The sequence below is a fragment of the Watersipora subatra genome, chromosome 8 (genome assembly GCF_963576615.1).
Source record: "Watersipora subatra chromosome 8, tzWatSuba1.1, whole genome shotgun sequence".
Taxonomy (NCBI): domain Eukaryota; kingdom Metazoa; phylum Bryozoa; class Gymnolaemata; order Cheilostomatida; family Watersiporidae; genus Watersipora; species Watersipora subatra.
Window position 1 is genome coordinate 42,621,218 of NC_088715.1, and position 13,528 is coordinate 42,634,745.

The window sequence follows — 13,528 nt, forward strand, 5'->3', positions numbered from 1 at the left end:
GGCCGTATTGTCCCAGGTCCAACAAGGACAGGAGCGAGTTATCGCCTATCACAGCAAGACGCTCTCCCCTGCGGAGAGGAACTACTGTGTCACGAGGCGAGAACTCCTGGCGGTGGTGTTAGCCGTGAAACATTTCCGGCCCTATTTGTACGGTCGAGAGTTTGTCATCAGGACCGACCATGCTTCCCTAGTCTGGCTGCACCGGAGAAAGGAACCTTCCTGTCAGATAGCCCGGTGGTTGGAAAGCTTGTCGGAACACAGATACAAGATTGTGCACCGAAAGGGAGAGAAGCATGGAAATGCTGATGGCCTGAGTAGGCAACAGTGTGAAGACTGCAAGCAATGTGCCTCAATAGAAAGACGAGATGGTGGGCCTCCCCGCTCGGAGATCTGTAAGGAATTACAGGAGGGGACGATTCCATCAAGTCGAGTTCCCATGGGAAATCCGGATGAGTTTGAGTGGCCACTTCTGCCCCAGCAACCCCAGAGATGGAGGAACCAAGCAGTGGGCGTCCCGGCAGATGTGGAGATCGACCAGGGAGTAGGGTCTTGGAGACCCAACAGCGGGCCTCGGAGGGACAAGGAGGCCGGCCCCAGGCCAATCCAGGAGGGCGACCCTAGTGTAAACAAGAAGGTCGACCAAGGCTTAGGTCAGCCCCCCCCTATTATAGAAAAACGGCCCTCTGCACAGACGAAAGCTGGCGAAATTGTTGCGCTACAAAAGAGAGCAGAGACGGCAATCGGGAAAATTTACCAGGCAGTGTTGACTGGTAGACCCATAGATGCCCAAGTTTTACAACTAGGCGACCCAGAGTTGAAGAGGCTAGCCAACATGTTTTCACAGCTACAGATCGATCCCGACGGGGTCTTGACAGCGACAATCCCAGGAAATGGTAGAAGCAAAGCAGTCACCGTCTGCCCTTTACCTGTGCGGCAAGACCTAATCTGGGAGACACATAGACAGGCCCACAGTGGCGTAGATCGGACACTAAAAAGGGTCCAGTTGGACAGGTATTGGCCAGGAATGACCAGTGACATACGTCGGACGGTAATGTCCTGTGAAGTATGCCAACAGGCCAAACATGGCACTGGTGCAACAACCTCCAATAGACAGAGGCTCTACGCTGGTCGACCGTGGCAGAGATTGGCTGTAGACCTGGTCGGCCCCCTACCCTTAACCACCCGAGGAAACATCTGGGCTCTTGTGATGACCGACCACTTCACTAGGTGGTCGGACGCTATCGCAATCCCAGATGCCACCGCGCCTACAGTGGCCAGTACGCTGGAGGAAAGGGTTTTCAGTTATTTCGGATTGCCAGAAATAATCCATACTGATCAGGGGGCCCAGTTCGAATCCGACCTATTCCAGGAGCTGTGTCGACTTTGGGGAGTCGAGAAGTCAAGGACGACTCCATACCGGCCTGAAGGTAACGGTATAGTCGAACGGAATAACAGGATACTCGGAGACTCCCTGCGAGCCCTCCTTACTGGAAGAGGACAGGAGGAGTGGGATCTCGTGTTACCACATTTAATGAGAACACTGAGGGGGATTCCCCATTCAGCCACCAAAGAAACTCCAAATTACATGATGCTCGGTCGGGAGTTGCGCCTCCCTGACCAACTCCAACATGGGAGTTCAATGGAATCTTTTCAGAGTACGAATGAGTACGCTATTGCAATCCAAGATCGGCTCTTACAAGCCCATGAGCTTCTCAGGCACAGGCAGTTAGAAATCGTGGCTGAAGACACCACTGAACCACCACTGTACAAGGCTGGCGACCTGGTCTGGATGACCCGCAGACGTCGACGGAAGGGGGAGAACTCCAAGTTGTCGGCCAAGAGAGTTGGGCCTTACCGGGTAATCCAAAGCTTTCCAAATCATACATACACAATCGAACGCCGGGGACAGCGTTCTGTGCAGTCTGAACACCGGTTGAGAGCTTACAAACCCTGCAGCAATTATCATGGAAAAGCCCCAGTCTTGCTTGAGCCTAGTAGAAGGCCTAACATGCGTGGAGTAAGGAAAAACAATGGAAAAACTCAGGCAGAGCCCGTCTTAGAAGCTGAAAATGCAGAAAAGGCAAATAGGAAGGACAACTCCGAAGGTGGCGATGGGACAACTCCTAAGGAAGCTTTTGACAACCCAGAGAGCCAGCCTTCCAGTGGACAATGCCGAGATACAGAAAACTGCACTCCAGCAAGTGCGGAGGCAGGAGAGTCAGCTGTCCACCGACAGCCAGACAATGTTAGCAGGCCTCAGAGGAGTAGGAATCTGCCTCCGCACCTGCGGGAGTATGAGTTGAACAGTATCCAATTAAACCATTCGGGAGCGATTACTTCATCGGTAGCGGCTAGTTTAAAATGTGCTGCCATGCCCCAATCATTCAGTCAACACCAGCCTCAGATTTCCGTTCGGACTGTGAGTGTACGTCCAGAGAGGTTGGAAATCTCAATGCCAAGGAAGTCAATGTCAGCCGCTGACCGGTTGAGGTTAGAGGCTCAGCAATTGCGTAGGACGGCCGCATACTTAGAAAAGCTGGCCGACCAGCAAGAGGCCAGCCCGTAACTGTGACAGTAACAAGCGGTTTAGACTCATTTCCTTCTCTATTTTATCACCTCATTACTATTTTTTTTTATTTTTTTGGTATTATTTTTATATATGTCTATATAGACGGATAGCCGTCTATAGGGGCGGCGTATGTGGCAGATTTGTTACTCCTCGTATTATACAGCTCATTTCAAGTGCATGCTTACTTACATTATTAGTCAACCCGCGTCATTAACCCATATATGGTCATTATTACCATATATAGTCATTATGCCCTTATATGGGTGAGCTGCAACCTATATAAAGGAAGGCATAGCCGCAGTGGGGGCAGTTGTTTTGTAGTCTAGTCAATACAATTATACACACACACACACACACTCTCTCTCTTCATTTCTCGCTTGAGCGGTCAGCAAGAATTAATGCAGGATAGTTGACCAGTATAGGCATCATCGGTCAGCTGGTTGACTACGGGGGTCAGCAGCTAAAGGTGCCCTGACTGGGTCGACCTAATTAGTAGCAGAGAGGTCGACCTAAGCTAATCAGACGACGGAGCTTAGGGTTGACGTGGTCTTCTATAATCACATACAGTTATAGGCACGGCAAGCTAATGTAAGCCGACCTGTCGGGTCGCCATTAGGTACACTGGTAGACCAAGACAAAAACCAGTACAATATTTATCTAGTAGTTTTAGCAAAACAGACCAGCAATGGCAAAGTCATTTTGCTCCTTGTTTAGTTTTGGCTGTTTAGTTGAACTGATAGTAACTCTATTTTTCTCGTTAGTCTATGTTTTATCAGATCAGAAGGTCGAAAGTGATCTCGTATGTTTGCCCAAGTGGTAGCGGACAGAGTTTGTTATAGAGTATGAATTGTACGTGAAGTAAAAATGCTTTGCAACTGTTTTCGCATTTCAGGCGCTGTGTGTTTGATGTTCTCCAATGCAGTAAGATGAAATTTAACTGCCTATTTACTAAAACCAAAGTTAATTATGTTCTCTCAGACTACGATTGTATGAGTAGTTTGGCCTAGGACTATAATAGTATATCTATCGGGACTAGGATATATCCGCTAGTCTTCCTTGTTTTAAAGAAGCGTATTATCAATCAGATATATTCAAATGGTTTGCAGGATTATACAGTAACCTAGAGGCAGAAGAAGAATATGAAACCCGGCTGCTTGAACGGGTTGGAGATATACTTGAAGACTTATCAGGAGTCGTTAGCTCTATCGCTAACAGGAGAGCAGACAACTCCGCAAAAGTTTACAGTGACGCGTACAAACCTGCAGATGAGCATTTACTGGCCAGTTCTGAAGGTATTTCTGTTAATTATAACATGTTTCTACCCTAGGACACTCAAGTATTCGCGGCATCTAACTTTCGCGTTTTCGCGGAGTCATCATCACGCGAAAAATTCATGCGCGAAACTAAACTATCATAACGAACTAGCGAAAATTCGAAATTAAATAGCTATGTTCTACACAGGCCTGTATTCACTGGTTGCAAGTTGGGGGGCTAATGTTAGACGACTAGTTATGAACGTCTGGGGTGTGGAGAAGGAGGGGGGGTGCTGTAAGCTCCCAACAGGTTTCTCTTATGTAGGGCCTCAGCCGGGCCTCTCACGTGAAGTTTTAAAAAGTTTTATTGGCAAGTATCAACATTTTTCTATTTTTTGAGATTTGCTTTGTTTTAGCTGATGTGACTGACAAAACATTTTAAAATTAAAACAGGCAAAACTTGTATGCAGTTAAAAAGCTCAGAAAGAAGACATCTTTTTCTTTTAAGCGTTTTAACAAAGATCATTTTTGCCGATTTTATTTCAAGTTCATTAAGTAGGATATGGGCAAGCAGATGTTTGCTAAAACTTGATATTTTGCAAACCTTTATAAAAGTCGTTAACAAGAATATTTTGCCGCTGATGAAGATAATAATGACGCCTAAGAACTACTAAAAGTTGATGTTTGTATCTATGGCTTCGAATAAAGTGATATTCTACAGCGATAAAAACCTTTCTATAGCCGTTGGACTATGAAATTCCTAAAAAGTTGGGGCGTCTTAGCCGGCCAGCTGTCCAAGGGAATACGGCCCTGTAGTTCATTGATATCCACAACAAAATCATGATATTAGAAATGCAGATAATTTTGTGTGTGATTGAGCTCATTGGGAAATTTCTAGTAAATTCGTTAATACACCGAATGAGCAGCATGGCAAAGCAAATTAAGATAACAAGTTTTTTTGGAAAAGCCAAGACAAACGAAGAAGATGATGATATCAGTTTAGTCACCGAATTTGTAACTGATGAGGATGAAAGTCTGGTAGGTGAAGTCATACAATTAAATAATACTTATTGTAGTGATGAATTTTACTGCCAACCAAAAACGATAACAACCCTCACCAGGTCCAACCATGTTATACAGTTCTGGTTGTGATGTTGGTTGTTATCTATTTTCTTTTTTATGAGACATGTACTGTATTTGATTTTTTTAAATTTGAAATATTGTGAACTCAAAACGTGCCATGGCCATCGCTTGCTATAAATACTTGAGATCTAATATCGGTACCATATCGGTCACGACGGAAAGGACCGAGACGTCATTGATAGTCCAAGAAACAAATGGCAGCAAGCGATCACGTTGAATCATCGATTTCTGCCATACATTTATACCTGCGGGTTACAAATACAAACTAGTCGCAAATATAAAAACTTTTTTTACTAGAGGACCGGACCTGAGGAATCTAATTTGTTTGTTCCACTGTATTTATTTTCACATCACTATATTTTCGCACTCATCAGAGCTGCGAAATTAAGTTGCAGCGAAATTTTAGTCTGTGTGCTACTCACGAAACTAAATACTAGCGAAATATAAGTGTCCTAGGGTAATATCAGAATCTTATGCTTGGGTTCTTAAACAAAGGTAACGATCATTTTATGCAGTCAAGGTACTAGATGTAGTCCACGGTGGATTGAATTGGTACTTCGCTGCAATTATGAGTGAAGTTGGCATGAAAATAGTTCAAAAATATGATTTAAATCGTTTGATTTTTCTTTGTCAACCCTGGATAGGTTGTTAGACAAACTGCTTTGAAAATTAGAGAGTAACCACTTTTCTTTTTCCACTTACCATAGGTGGTTCACCCTAGCAGCATTCCACACAAATTTACTTTTTACTAAGCTCTCACTCAGTGGCTGGTGACAAAACCTCACACCTCTGAAAAGGCCTCGCAACAGTCATATCAGAAAGACTAACTATAGTCTGAAATGGTAAAAAGAAGGGCATATATATAAAAGATCCTGTATTGTTTTCCACTCATATCATTTGGAACTTTGTTTCATGTCTTGCAGAGTTGGAGTCGCTAGACAACCTAAAGGCCAAAGTTGAGGATGATAAGAGCTTTGACCATGAAGATGACGTGTTCAAAAAGTTTTTGGCAAAATATTTTAGTCATGACAGGAAGTAGCGGCGAATCAAATGCAGTCACCAGTCTTCCCAGAGTTGTCAAACCTTGTTCGATAATGATGAAGTTGTATTCCCAAAACTGTTGAAACAAACTACCGATTTGCATCTATGAATTATTTTTGTCTGTTTTATTTTCCAAAAGCTTTGCCAGTAATAGTCAGTAATTTAAAGTAAAAAACTGAAATATCACATTTAGTAATTTAGGTAATTTAGTATAACAAAGAGGTAAAACTGACATCCACAAATCTATTCGTTTAGCGAGTGAAGTATTGATCACGTCACTCTTGCCTCCCCTGTACACTCAGTGCTGAGCATTAAAATATGCGCAAGTTTTAATCAACTTAAACAAAAAAATAGGTCAGGTTATAATTCACCTCTGTATTTTAATAAAATTAATCCAACAAAATGATTGTATATTTTGTGCTAATCGACTTGGTAGCGTATATACATGTACACTACAAACTCAGAATAGTATACCATATAAAATATCAATTGCTTTCAAAAACTGCCTTTGAAATTCAGTAACTATTTGAGATTAACAAATATCTTTAATCTCGGACTCACAATCTGTCAATGTACACAGGCAGCAAGTCTGTGTCTCACCGACTCGCTGTCTGTGTCAATAAATGCGGAGACAAGATACCAATAAATCAGATTCGCTTCTCACCGTCATCTGATTGATTGGTATTTACTGATACCAATTAATCAGATTCCACTGAGAAGCGGGGACAAGCTTGGTAGTAACCCAAGTTCGTTATTCTTTTATCTTCAGCGCATCCGAAACACTGAGAGAACTAACAAAAACTACGCAAAATCGCAAATGGTTTATGAGCTATGTAACATTACCTATATTAAGAGACAACCCAAATCAGGCCAGGTAATTTAGTATGATGAAGAGGTAAAACTGACATCCACAAATCTATCCACTTAGCAAGGGAAGTAGTGATCACGTCACTCTTGCCTCTTCTGTACACTCAGTTCTGAGCATTAAAACATGCCCTTGCACAAGTTTTAACCAACTCAAACACATACATAGATTAGGTTACAATTCACCTTTAATGTATTTTAATCAAATTAATCATAAAAACTATATATAATGATTAAAAAACTGATATGATGAGAAAATATAATAAGAAACAAATATGATGAAAAACTATACTTGATAGGATTGGACAGCAGCAACAATATAATCAATAATTTCTCAGCATATTTTTACAACATTTAACAACAGTTCATGGTTTCACCTTAATTACCAAACTTAAATAAAATGCAGGCATTAGGTATTGTTAAAACTCTTATATTATCTCCTATTGTAAAAATTATAATATTTGGCAAAATCAGCCAAAAGAACACATTTTATGTATCTTGTATAGAAAATATATTTTTTGGCGCATTTCCATATTGAGAGACGATAATAACGCTCTACATAATTTCTAAAGATTAGGATAAAATACTGCAGACACCAATTTCTTAGCAACTCTCATTTCACAACAGAACAGGTATAAAACAAACACATGGTGATAGTCATAAATTTTTGCACGCTTCAAATTTTTGAGCTTTATAAACATTTTGCATAGTACATTAGTTCAATATTTAGCACTCAAGGTTTCTCAAATGGCGCATCAAAAAGGTTTGCAGTTCACTCGACATAATGATATTATGTTTTAGAGCATTAGACATTACGGCTTGACTTCAAGGCTCCCGGAACATCATGGTCTCTAATAATCCTATTTGTTCATTATTTCATTATAATTATAAGCCTTCTCCTGACATTTAGTGAATTCTGAATACTTTACGCATTAGGGGAAGGCGGGGTTAGTTGGACCACCGGGTAAGTTGGACCAGGGTATGTTTCAACCAAAGTGAAAGTCCTACAGGTTCAAGTCTAAACTGAAACTTAATCTAATGCAAGTCACATGACTTCCTGTTTAGAGATTGACAAATGAAGTTGACATCATTTTAGGATATTTTCATCACAAATGTATAATTTCAAAACTATAAATGAGTGACAAATATTATGTGATTACCAATTGTTTTAAAAGTGGTTTTTATATGGCTGCATGGTTAACTTATGAGGGCCATTTTTCAAGATCTAAAAGCTTTCTGTGGTTAAAAATGTGGAGGTATTTGAAATTTTTCAAAATGGTGGCTGGTGGGGCAAGTTGGACCACCGGTCCAACTTGCCCTGTTAGATCGTTGACTGTAACCGATAGAGAGCTGCCCAAAGTCACGCTGCCAGAACAACAGGTTATGGCTATCAACGCCAGCACTCCCCAACCCGCAGGCAGTACTTCCACCGTTACAACTCCGATTCTACCCAGCATCCCAGACGCTGGTGAGCCTGTAGCCAGCACAAGTTCTGCCACTCCCATACCCCGAGCCAGCACCAGCACTCCTCAAGATATATGCCCATTACCAAAGGCAGGACCTCGAAAAGAGGGTAACAGACAGCGAAAACACATTAAGAGCACCATCCTCACTGATACTCCAGAAAAGGCAAAAATTGAGAACGAACGTGAAAATAAAAAATGACCAAAACCTTTAAAACCTAAAAAGAAAAGTAACAACTGCCGATCCAAGCAGCTCCGAAGAGGACAATTTGGCCACACCGATCGTCGAGTCCGATACAGATTCAGGTACGGAGTCGGAAGTTGAGGATGAGTCTCCCGAAGTAGAGATCGGACAATTTGTTCTCATTAGGTTTGATCTGCACCGAAAATCAGTTGCATATGTTGGTATGGTTGTGGAAAAGTCCGATGGCAAATATAAAATAGACTTTTACAAGCGAACACCCCAAGGCGCATATGTTCAAAATGATAGAGTCGCGTTCGTTGACTGCGCAAATTATCCAGATCCTCGGGGATCCAATGTCTCCCGGAACAACGGCTCGCACATTGAGTAGTGTAAGATTCGGGGCTAAAATAACATGCAAGGACTATGAACTGCGTTAGCCTCTCGTCACTTTCTCTACTATTATTATAACTTTATGCTTCATATATTACATTGACTCAATAATGTAATGTTAATGTAATTTTAATGGTTTGATACTACCATTTTACATGCATGTATATTGTTTCATATTGCATTAATCCCATCTGGTTCATCATAACACAATAAAATACAAGTTCTTTGTGATTACAAACTTCATTTACACAATCAGAATTGGATTAGCCAGAATAACGACAGCGGTTCAACTAACCCGGCGCACCATGTATGATCGGTCCAATTTACCCCGGGGTCTGGGTAAGTTGGACCACAGGAAGTGATACCCCAAATCAAATTTTGTGTGTGATCAGATCTAAAACCCTATGAGTCAATTTGGACAAATAAATTCTCTAATTCATAAGAAATTAGAAACATACGACTGATCTGGAACCACTGATCACTGAAAATGTGATTTTTGGTCCAACTAACCTCGTCTTCCACTACAAACTCCAAACTAAAGGTAAGGCTTGAAAACATTCCTGAAAAGGGCTAACAGGCATCTTTCTTTATTTCCTCTCTGATTTAAAGTCTGAAAGCAAGAAAAAACTTTAAATTCTTATGTTTGGAAACGCCATCACTGAAATCAGGTCATTTATTTTTATGAGACAGAAAGACCTTCAGCTATAGAAAGTGGTAGATTTGAGATACTGAATTCTAGTTGCTTAAAACATCAGAAAGTGAAGAAACATGGCAGCTGTAATGACCTAAGGACCACAAACCACCATCCACGAACGTCTAATGAGCAAGATCGAAGTTGATTCGCGCGAGTCTTCGAAATAGACAGGAATCGAGCAACCGGCTGCAAGTTAGAAAATACAAACGAGGTGGTTGTGGGTTCAGCAACAGTAAGAAGACTGGCAGAGTAAGGTTTGAGAAAAAAAAACGCTCATAAAAGCCATTCCTTAATAAAACACAACGTAAGAAACGTTTAGCAGACTAAAAATATGGTGAATGGACAGTGGCCTTGTGACAGCGGACTGGCACAAGGCTATCTTCAGTGATGAAACTTCGGCATCGATAGTGTTGTGGGACAATCACTTTGTGACCAGGAGAGTTAGAGAAGAACACTTTCCAAAGTGTATTGTTAAAACTACCAAGCATCCAGCTACCATTATGATTTGGTCATGCATGTCAGCAAAAAGAGTTGGCCAGGTCCATATTGTAAAAAAGACAGTTGACTGCTGCTTACCAAAGTATTCTGCGAAACAAAATTCACCATCTGCTAGAGACATGTATGGTGAAGGCTTTTGGTTCTTCCAAGACGGCGATGCATCATGCCACTGGGGCCAAGTGACCAACAGATTGACTTATAAAGAAAGGTGCAAAAAGGATAGATTGGCCGCAGCGGTCTCCTGACCCCCATTGAAAACCTATTGGTGAGGCTCAAGAATTTCCTGAAGGAAAAAAAGCCAAATATCCACCAAAAGAGAGCTAATTGAGAATACATTGCAAAGCTGGCTCAACATTATTAACTAAGGAGAGCTGCTGAAGTTGGTCGAAAGTATACTTTGCAAATTTAAGCTAATGATTAAAGCTAAGGGACTACGAACCAATCCAGTGTCTATCTAATCTCAAAAACCCATTTCAAGACCACCAGCTCTTCAAAGTTACTGTTAATATGGTGTATTAATTGTTCAAACGGTACAATACTGAAATGAATGTAATTCTCAAAAAAGTAGGTTTGGATTTGTCATATAAATCTGTTTGAAAAAATGGTTGGTTTTCTTTTTTTGGTAAGTTATTCAATACATATTGAAGACTCAGAAAATGTTGTGTCAGGTAATTTCAGCAGAGAAATCATTTTAGGCGTGCAAAGATTAGTAGCCAAAATTGAGGCAATTGAATTTTCATAAAGTACAAGCGAATCCTTAAAGCCCGGAGAGAGATTTAAAAACCTGTATCACTGTCCTGGTTGGAGAGCCAGGCACTGCCAAATCACGTTTGGCGAATGAAATCAGCAAACAAATGTTTAGTCACAATTGCTTTAAAAAACTTGATGAGTCATTATTTACTTCTATTTTATCCTATTATTGTCAGTCAATGTTATTTAGTCATGGAGGCAATGCGAATGTGTAAAAATTTAACACAATATTATTTTATTCATTCCGTAACAATAGCCCTTCATGATATTATATATTAATTCTATGCTGATCATTTTGAAAGTTTCATATAGCTTATTGTGAGTATGCAATTAAACTAAAAATCAACTAGTGGAACATCTTATTAAGTTTTCAAAAATTTGCGACCAAAAAAAACATCAACAGATAAGATTAGCATTTTAGACCGCTAATTAGGTGCGGTACATATGCTACAGTCAGAGAGGGAAGACTTACTGAAGAATTACGTTAGAGATAAAAAGATAGAGATTCGTAGAATGAGGTCAGGTGTGAAACATTCAACAAGCTGAGTGACAAAAGACCGTATCCATCAAAGATGAGAACGGTAACTCATGCACAGCTGTAATGAGAGCTGCAGGGGAAGGCCAGAGAAATATGTCGTCTGCTTCTTTCTTTAATTAGAAAAGTAGCAGTCAAGTTTGGCTAAACGGAGAAGGAAGGACTGACAGGATTACACTTCGACACAAACAGGAATCAGTGAGAATGTAGAGTTACTACTAGATACAGTCAGTGCTGAAATATGTTGTCTGCTTCTTTCTTCAATTAGAAAAGTAGCAGTCGAGTTTGGCTAAACGGAGAAGGAAGGACTGACAGGATTACACTGCGACACAAACAGAAAACAGTGAGAATGTAGAGTTACTACTAGACACAGTCAGTGCTGAAAAGTAAGAGTTCGCTGATGAGAAAACAGGAGCCTAATGCAGCTATAGTGGTGGCCGCATAGAATAGAGGGGACACATCAATAGTCTCTCCTCAGCAGAAACAGAAATACTCAAGATGTCTCAATGTCTCTACATGGATACAGCAGAACACAGGGCATATAAAACAGCTTGTCAGGTAAAAAGCTCACTTTAGAACATGACCGCGTGTCATCAATCGCAGCTATACCATCCAAGTGGATAATAAAATAAACGCAACAGTGATATCTTCTAGTTAAACCAGTTTTGGGAAAATTATCTTTACACCAACAAAAAACTAGCTACATTTTCATAGGCCATGCCTAGCTTAACATTCATTTAAGCCAATGGCATAAAAGAAAGACTGGATATAAGATTAAGGAAAAGTGTTAATTTTGGTCCGCCATAAGACAAGTGTATTGATGTCAACTCTTATTGACCTCAATACTTCAAAAGATTTGTTGTTAGAACGAGACATAAATTGTTGAGGTGTGCATGGCACTGCTGCATATTGCTATTGTTAGTGGCCGACCAACATGCTTTTGCAAACGCTAAAACCTTGGAGAAATAGTGAGCGAGCTCACCAATCACACTGTAAATAAAATATGCAGATCATTGACTACTTTTGCCAATAAGAACCAAATTAATTCACTGTACAAGACAGTATGGTAGCAAAAACATAAAATTACTTGCAAATTGTGCTGAAAAAAGGCAATTAGCTTTAGACATCTCTATACAAATTAACTGTCAATTACCAGTTCAAGTCCACATGAGAATATAGTTAAACTGTCATTCTTTCATTAGTCCATATCCATATCGGAGCTAAAGTCTAGTTGTTCGATGACTCCTCTCTCATTGTACTGCTGATGCAAGAACATGAACTGTACTACGAATCTTTCCAAGTGGAAAATATCCTTCGAGCCAAGTTGAAGCGTATGCTCGCTGTTCGCTGCCAACCTGATAACCTCTGACTTCAGACACGACGGAAGTGACTTGACAATCTCATCAACTAAAGTCTAAATAAACACAAATAAAGCAGTTTTTGAGAAGACAGCCAACTGAAAAAATCTTGACGACAGACTAGCGAGTTAAGTTTGAGAGCTTTTTGAAACAGTTAAAATTTTAAATGTATGAATTGTATGCTTGGAAGTAGAATATCCTTTAAAAACAAAGAGCTACTTCAAATAATATTAGTATTGCTTACACAAGTTAATGCAATTCTTATATCAGCTTAGGGCATGTACTTGATAGGGATGTGAAGCAAACATTTCTCAAATCTTGCAGTAAGTTTGCGTTTTTGACTAACCACAAACCCAAATTTGCTTCCATTGTTTTTCCTTTACACAACATTACACTCGCATTGCTATTTACTCCTGTCAGTGTAACGATGAGAATATAAAATAATTGGCTTTTTTCAGATTTCTATAGCAGGTTAAAATGCGGGATTCCGGCATGTATTGTCTGGTTTTACTAAATTTAAAACAAATTGAAGGAAAAGCAGATGAATAATGATCTTCAAAGTACCCAAAGTATTACAATAGTGATATAATATTGCTTGCAGTAATAAACAGAAATACATAATAAACTAATTCATTAGCTATAGGAACCTACAAGTAGATAACTTAGTAACTTGATAACTTGGCTCCATAGCATCACTCTGTAAGACTTGGTTTGGTTATAACCAAAAGGCCATAACACTTTCAAGCATAACCTTGTATACACAAACAATCCATTTTTTCCAAACAA

At 40.2% G+C, this 13,528-nt stretch overlaps 2 protein-coding genes across 3 annotated transcripts in view; one reads left to right on the forward strand and one right to left on the reverse strand.

Annotated features, from left to right (window-relative positions):
• Positions 1-6,372, forward strand: part of LOC137402063 (uncharacterized) — a 28,543-nt gene extending 22,171 nt beyond the window's left edge. The window contains exons 5-6 of the mRNA XM_068088533.1: positions 3,676-3,861; positions 5,889-6,372. Coding sequence (XP_067944634.1) covers positions 3,676-3,861; positions 5,889-6,004 — 302 coding nt within the window. The 3' untranslated portion in view covers positions 6,005-6,372. The remainder of the gene's footprint in view (positions 1-3,675; positions 3,862-5,888) is intronic.
• Positions 1-13,528, reverse strand: part of LOC137402159 (replication factor C subunit 3-like) — a 51,949-nt gene that overhangs the window by 23,524 nt on the left and 14,897 nt on the right. The window contains exon 8 of one of the 2 annotated variants that reach the window (XM_068088638.1): positions 12,154-12,798. The exons of the other annotated variant lie outside the window; for it this stretch is intronic. Coding sequence (XP_067944739.1) covers positions 12,583-12,798 — 216 coding nt within the window. The 3' untranslated portion in view covers positions 12,154-12,582. Of the gene's footprint in view, positions 1-12,153; positions 12,799-13,528 lie in introns of those variants that run through there. 2 annotated transcript variants of the gene reach the window in all.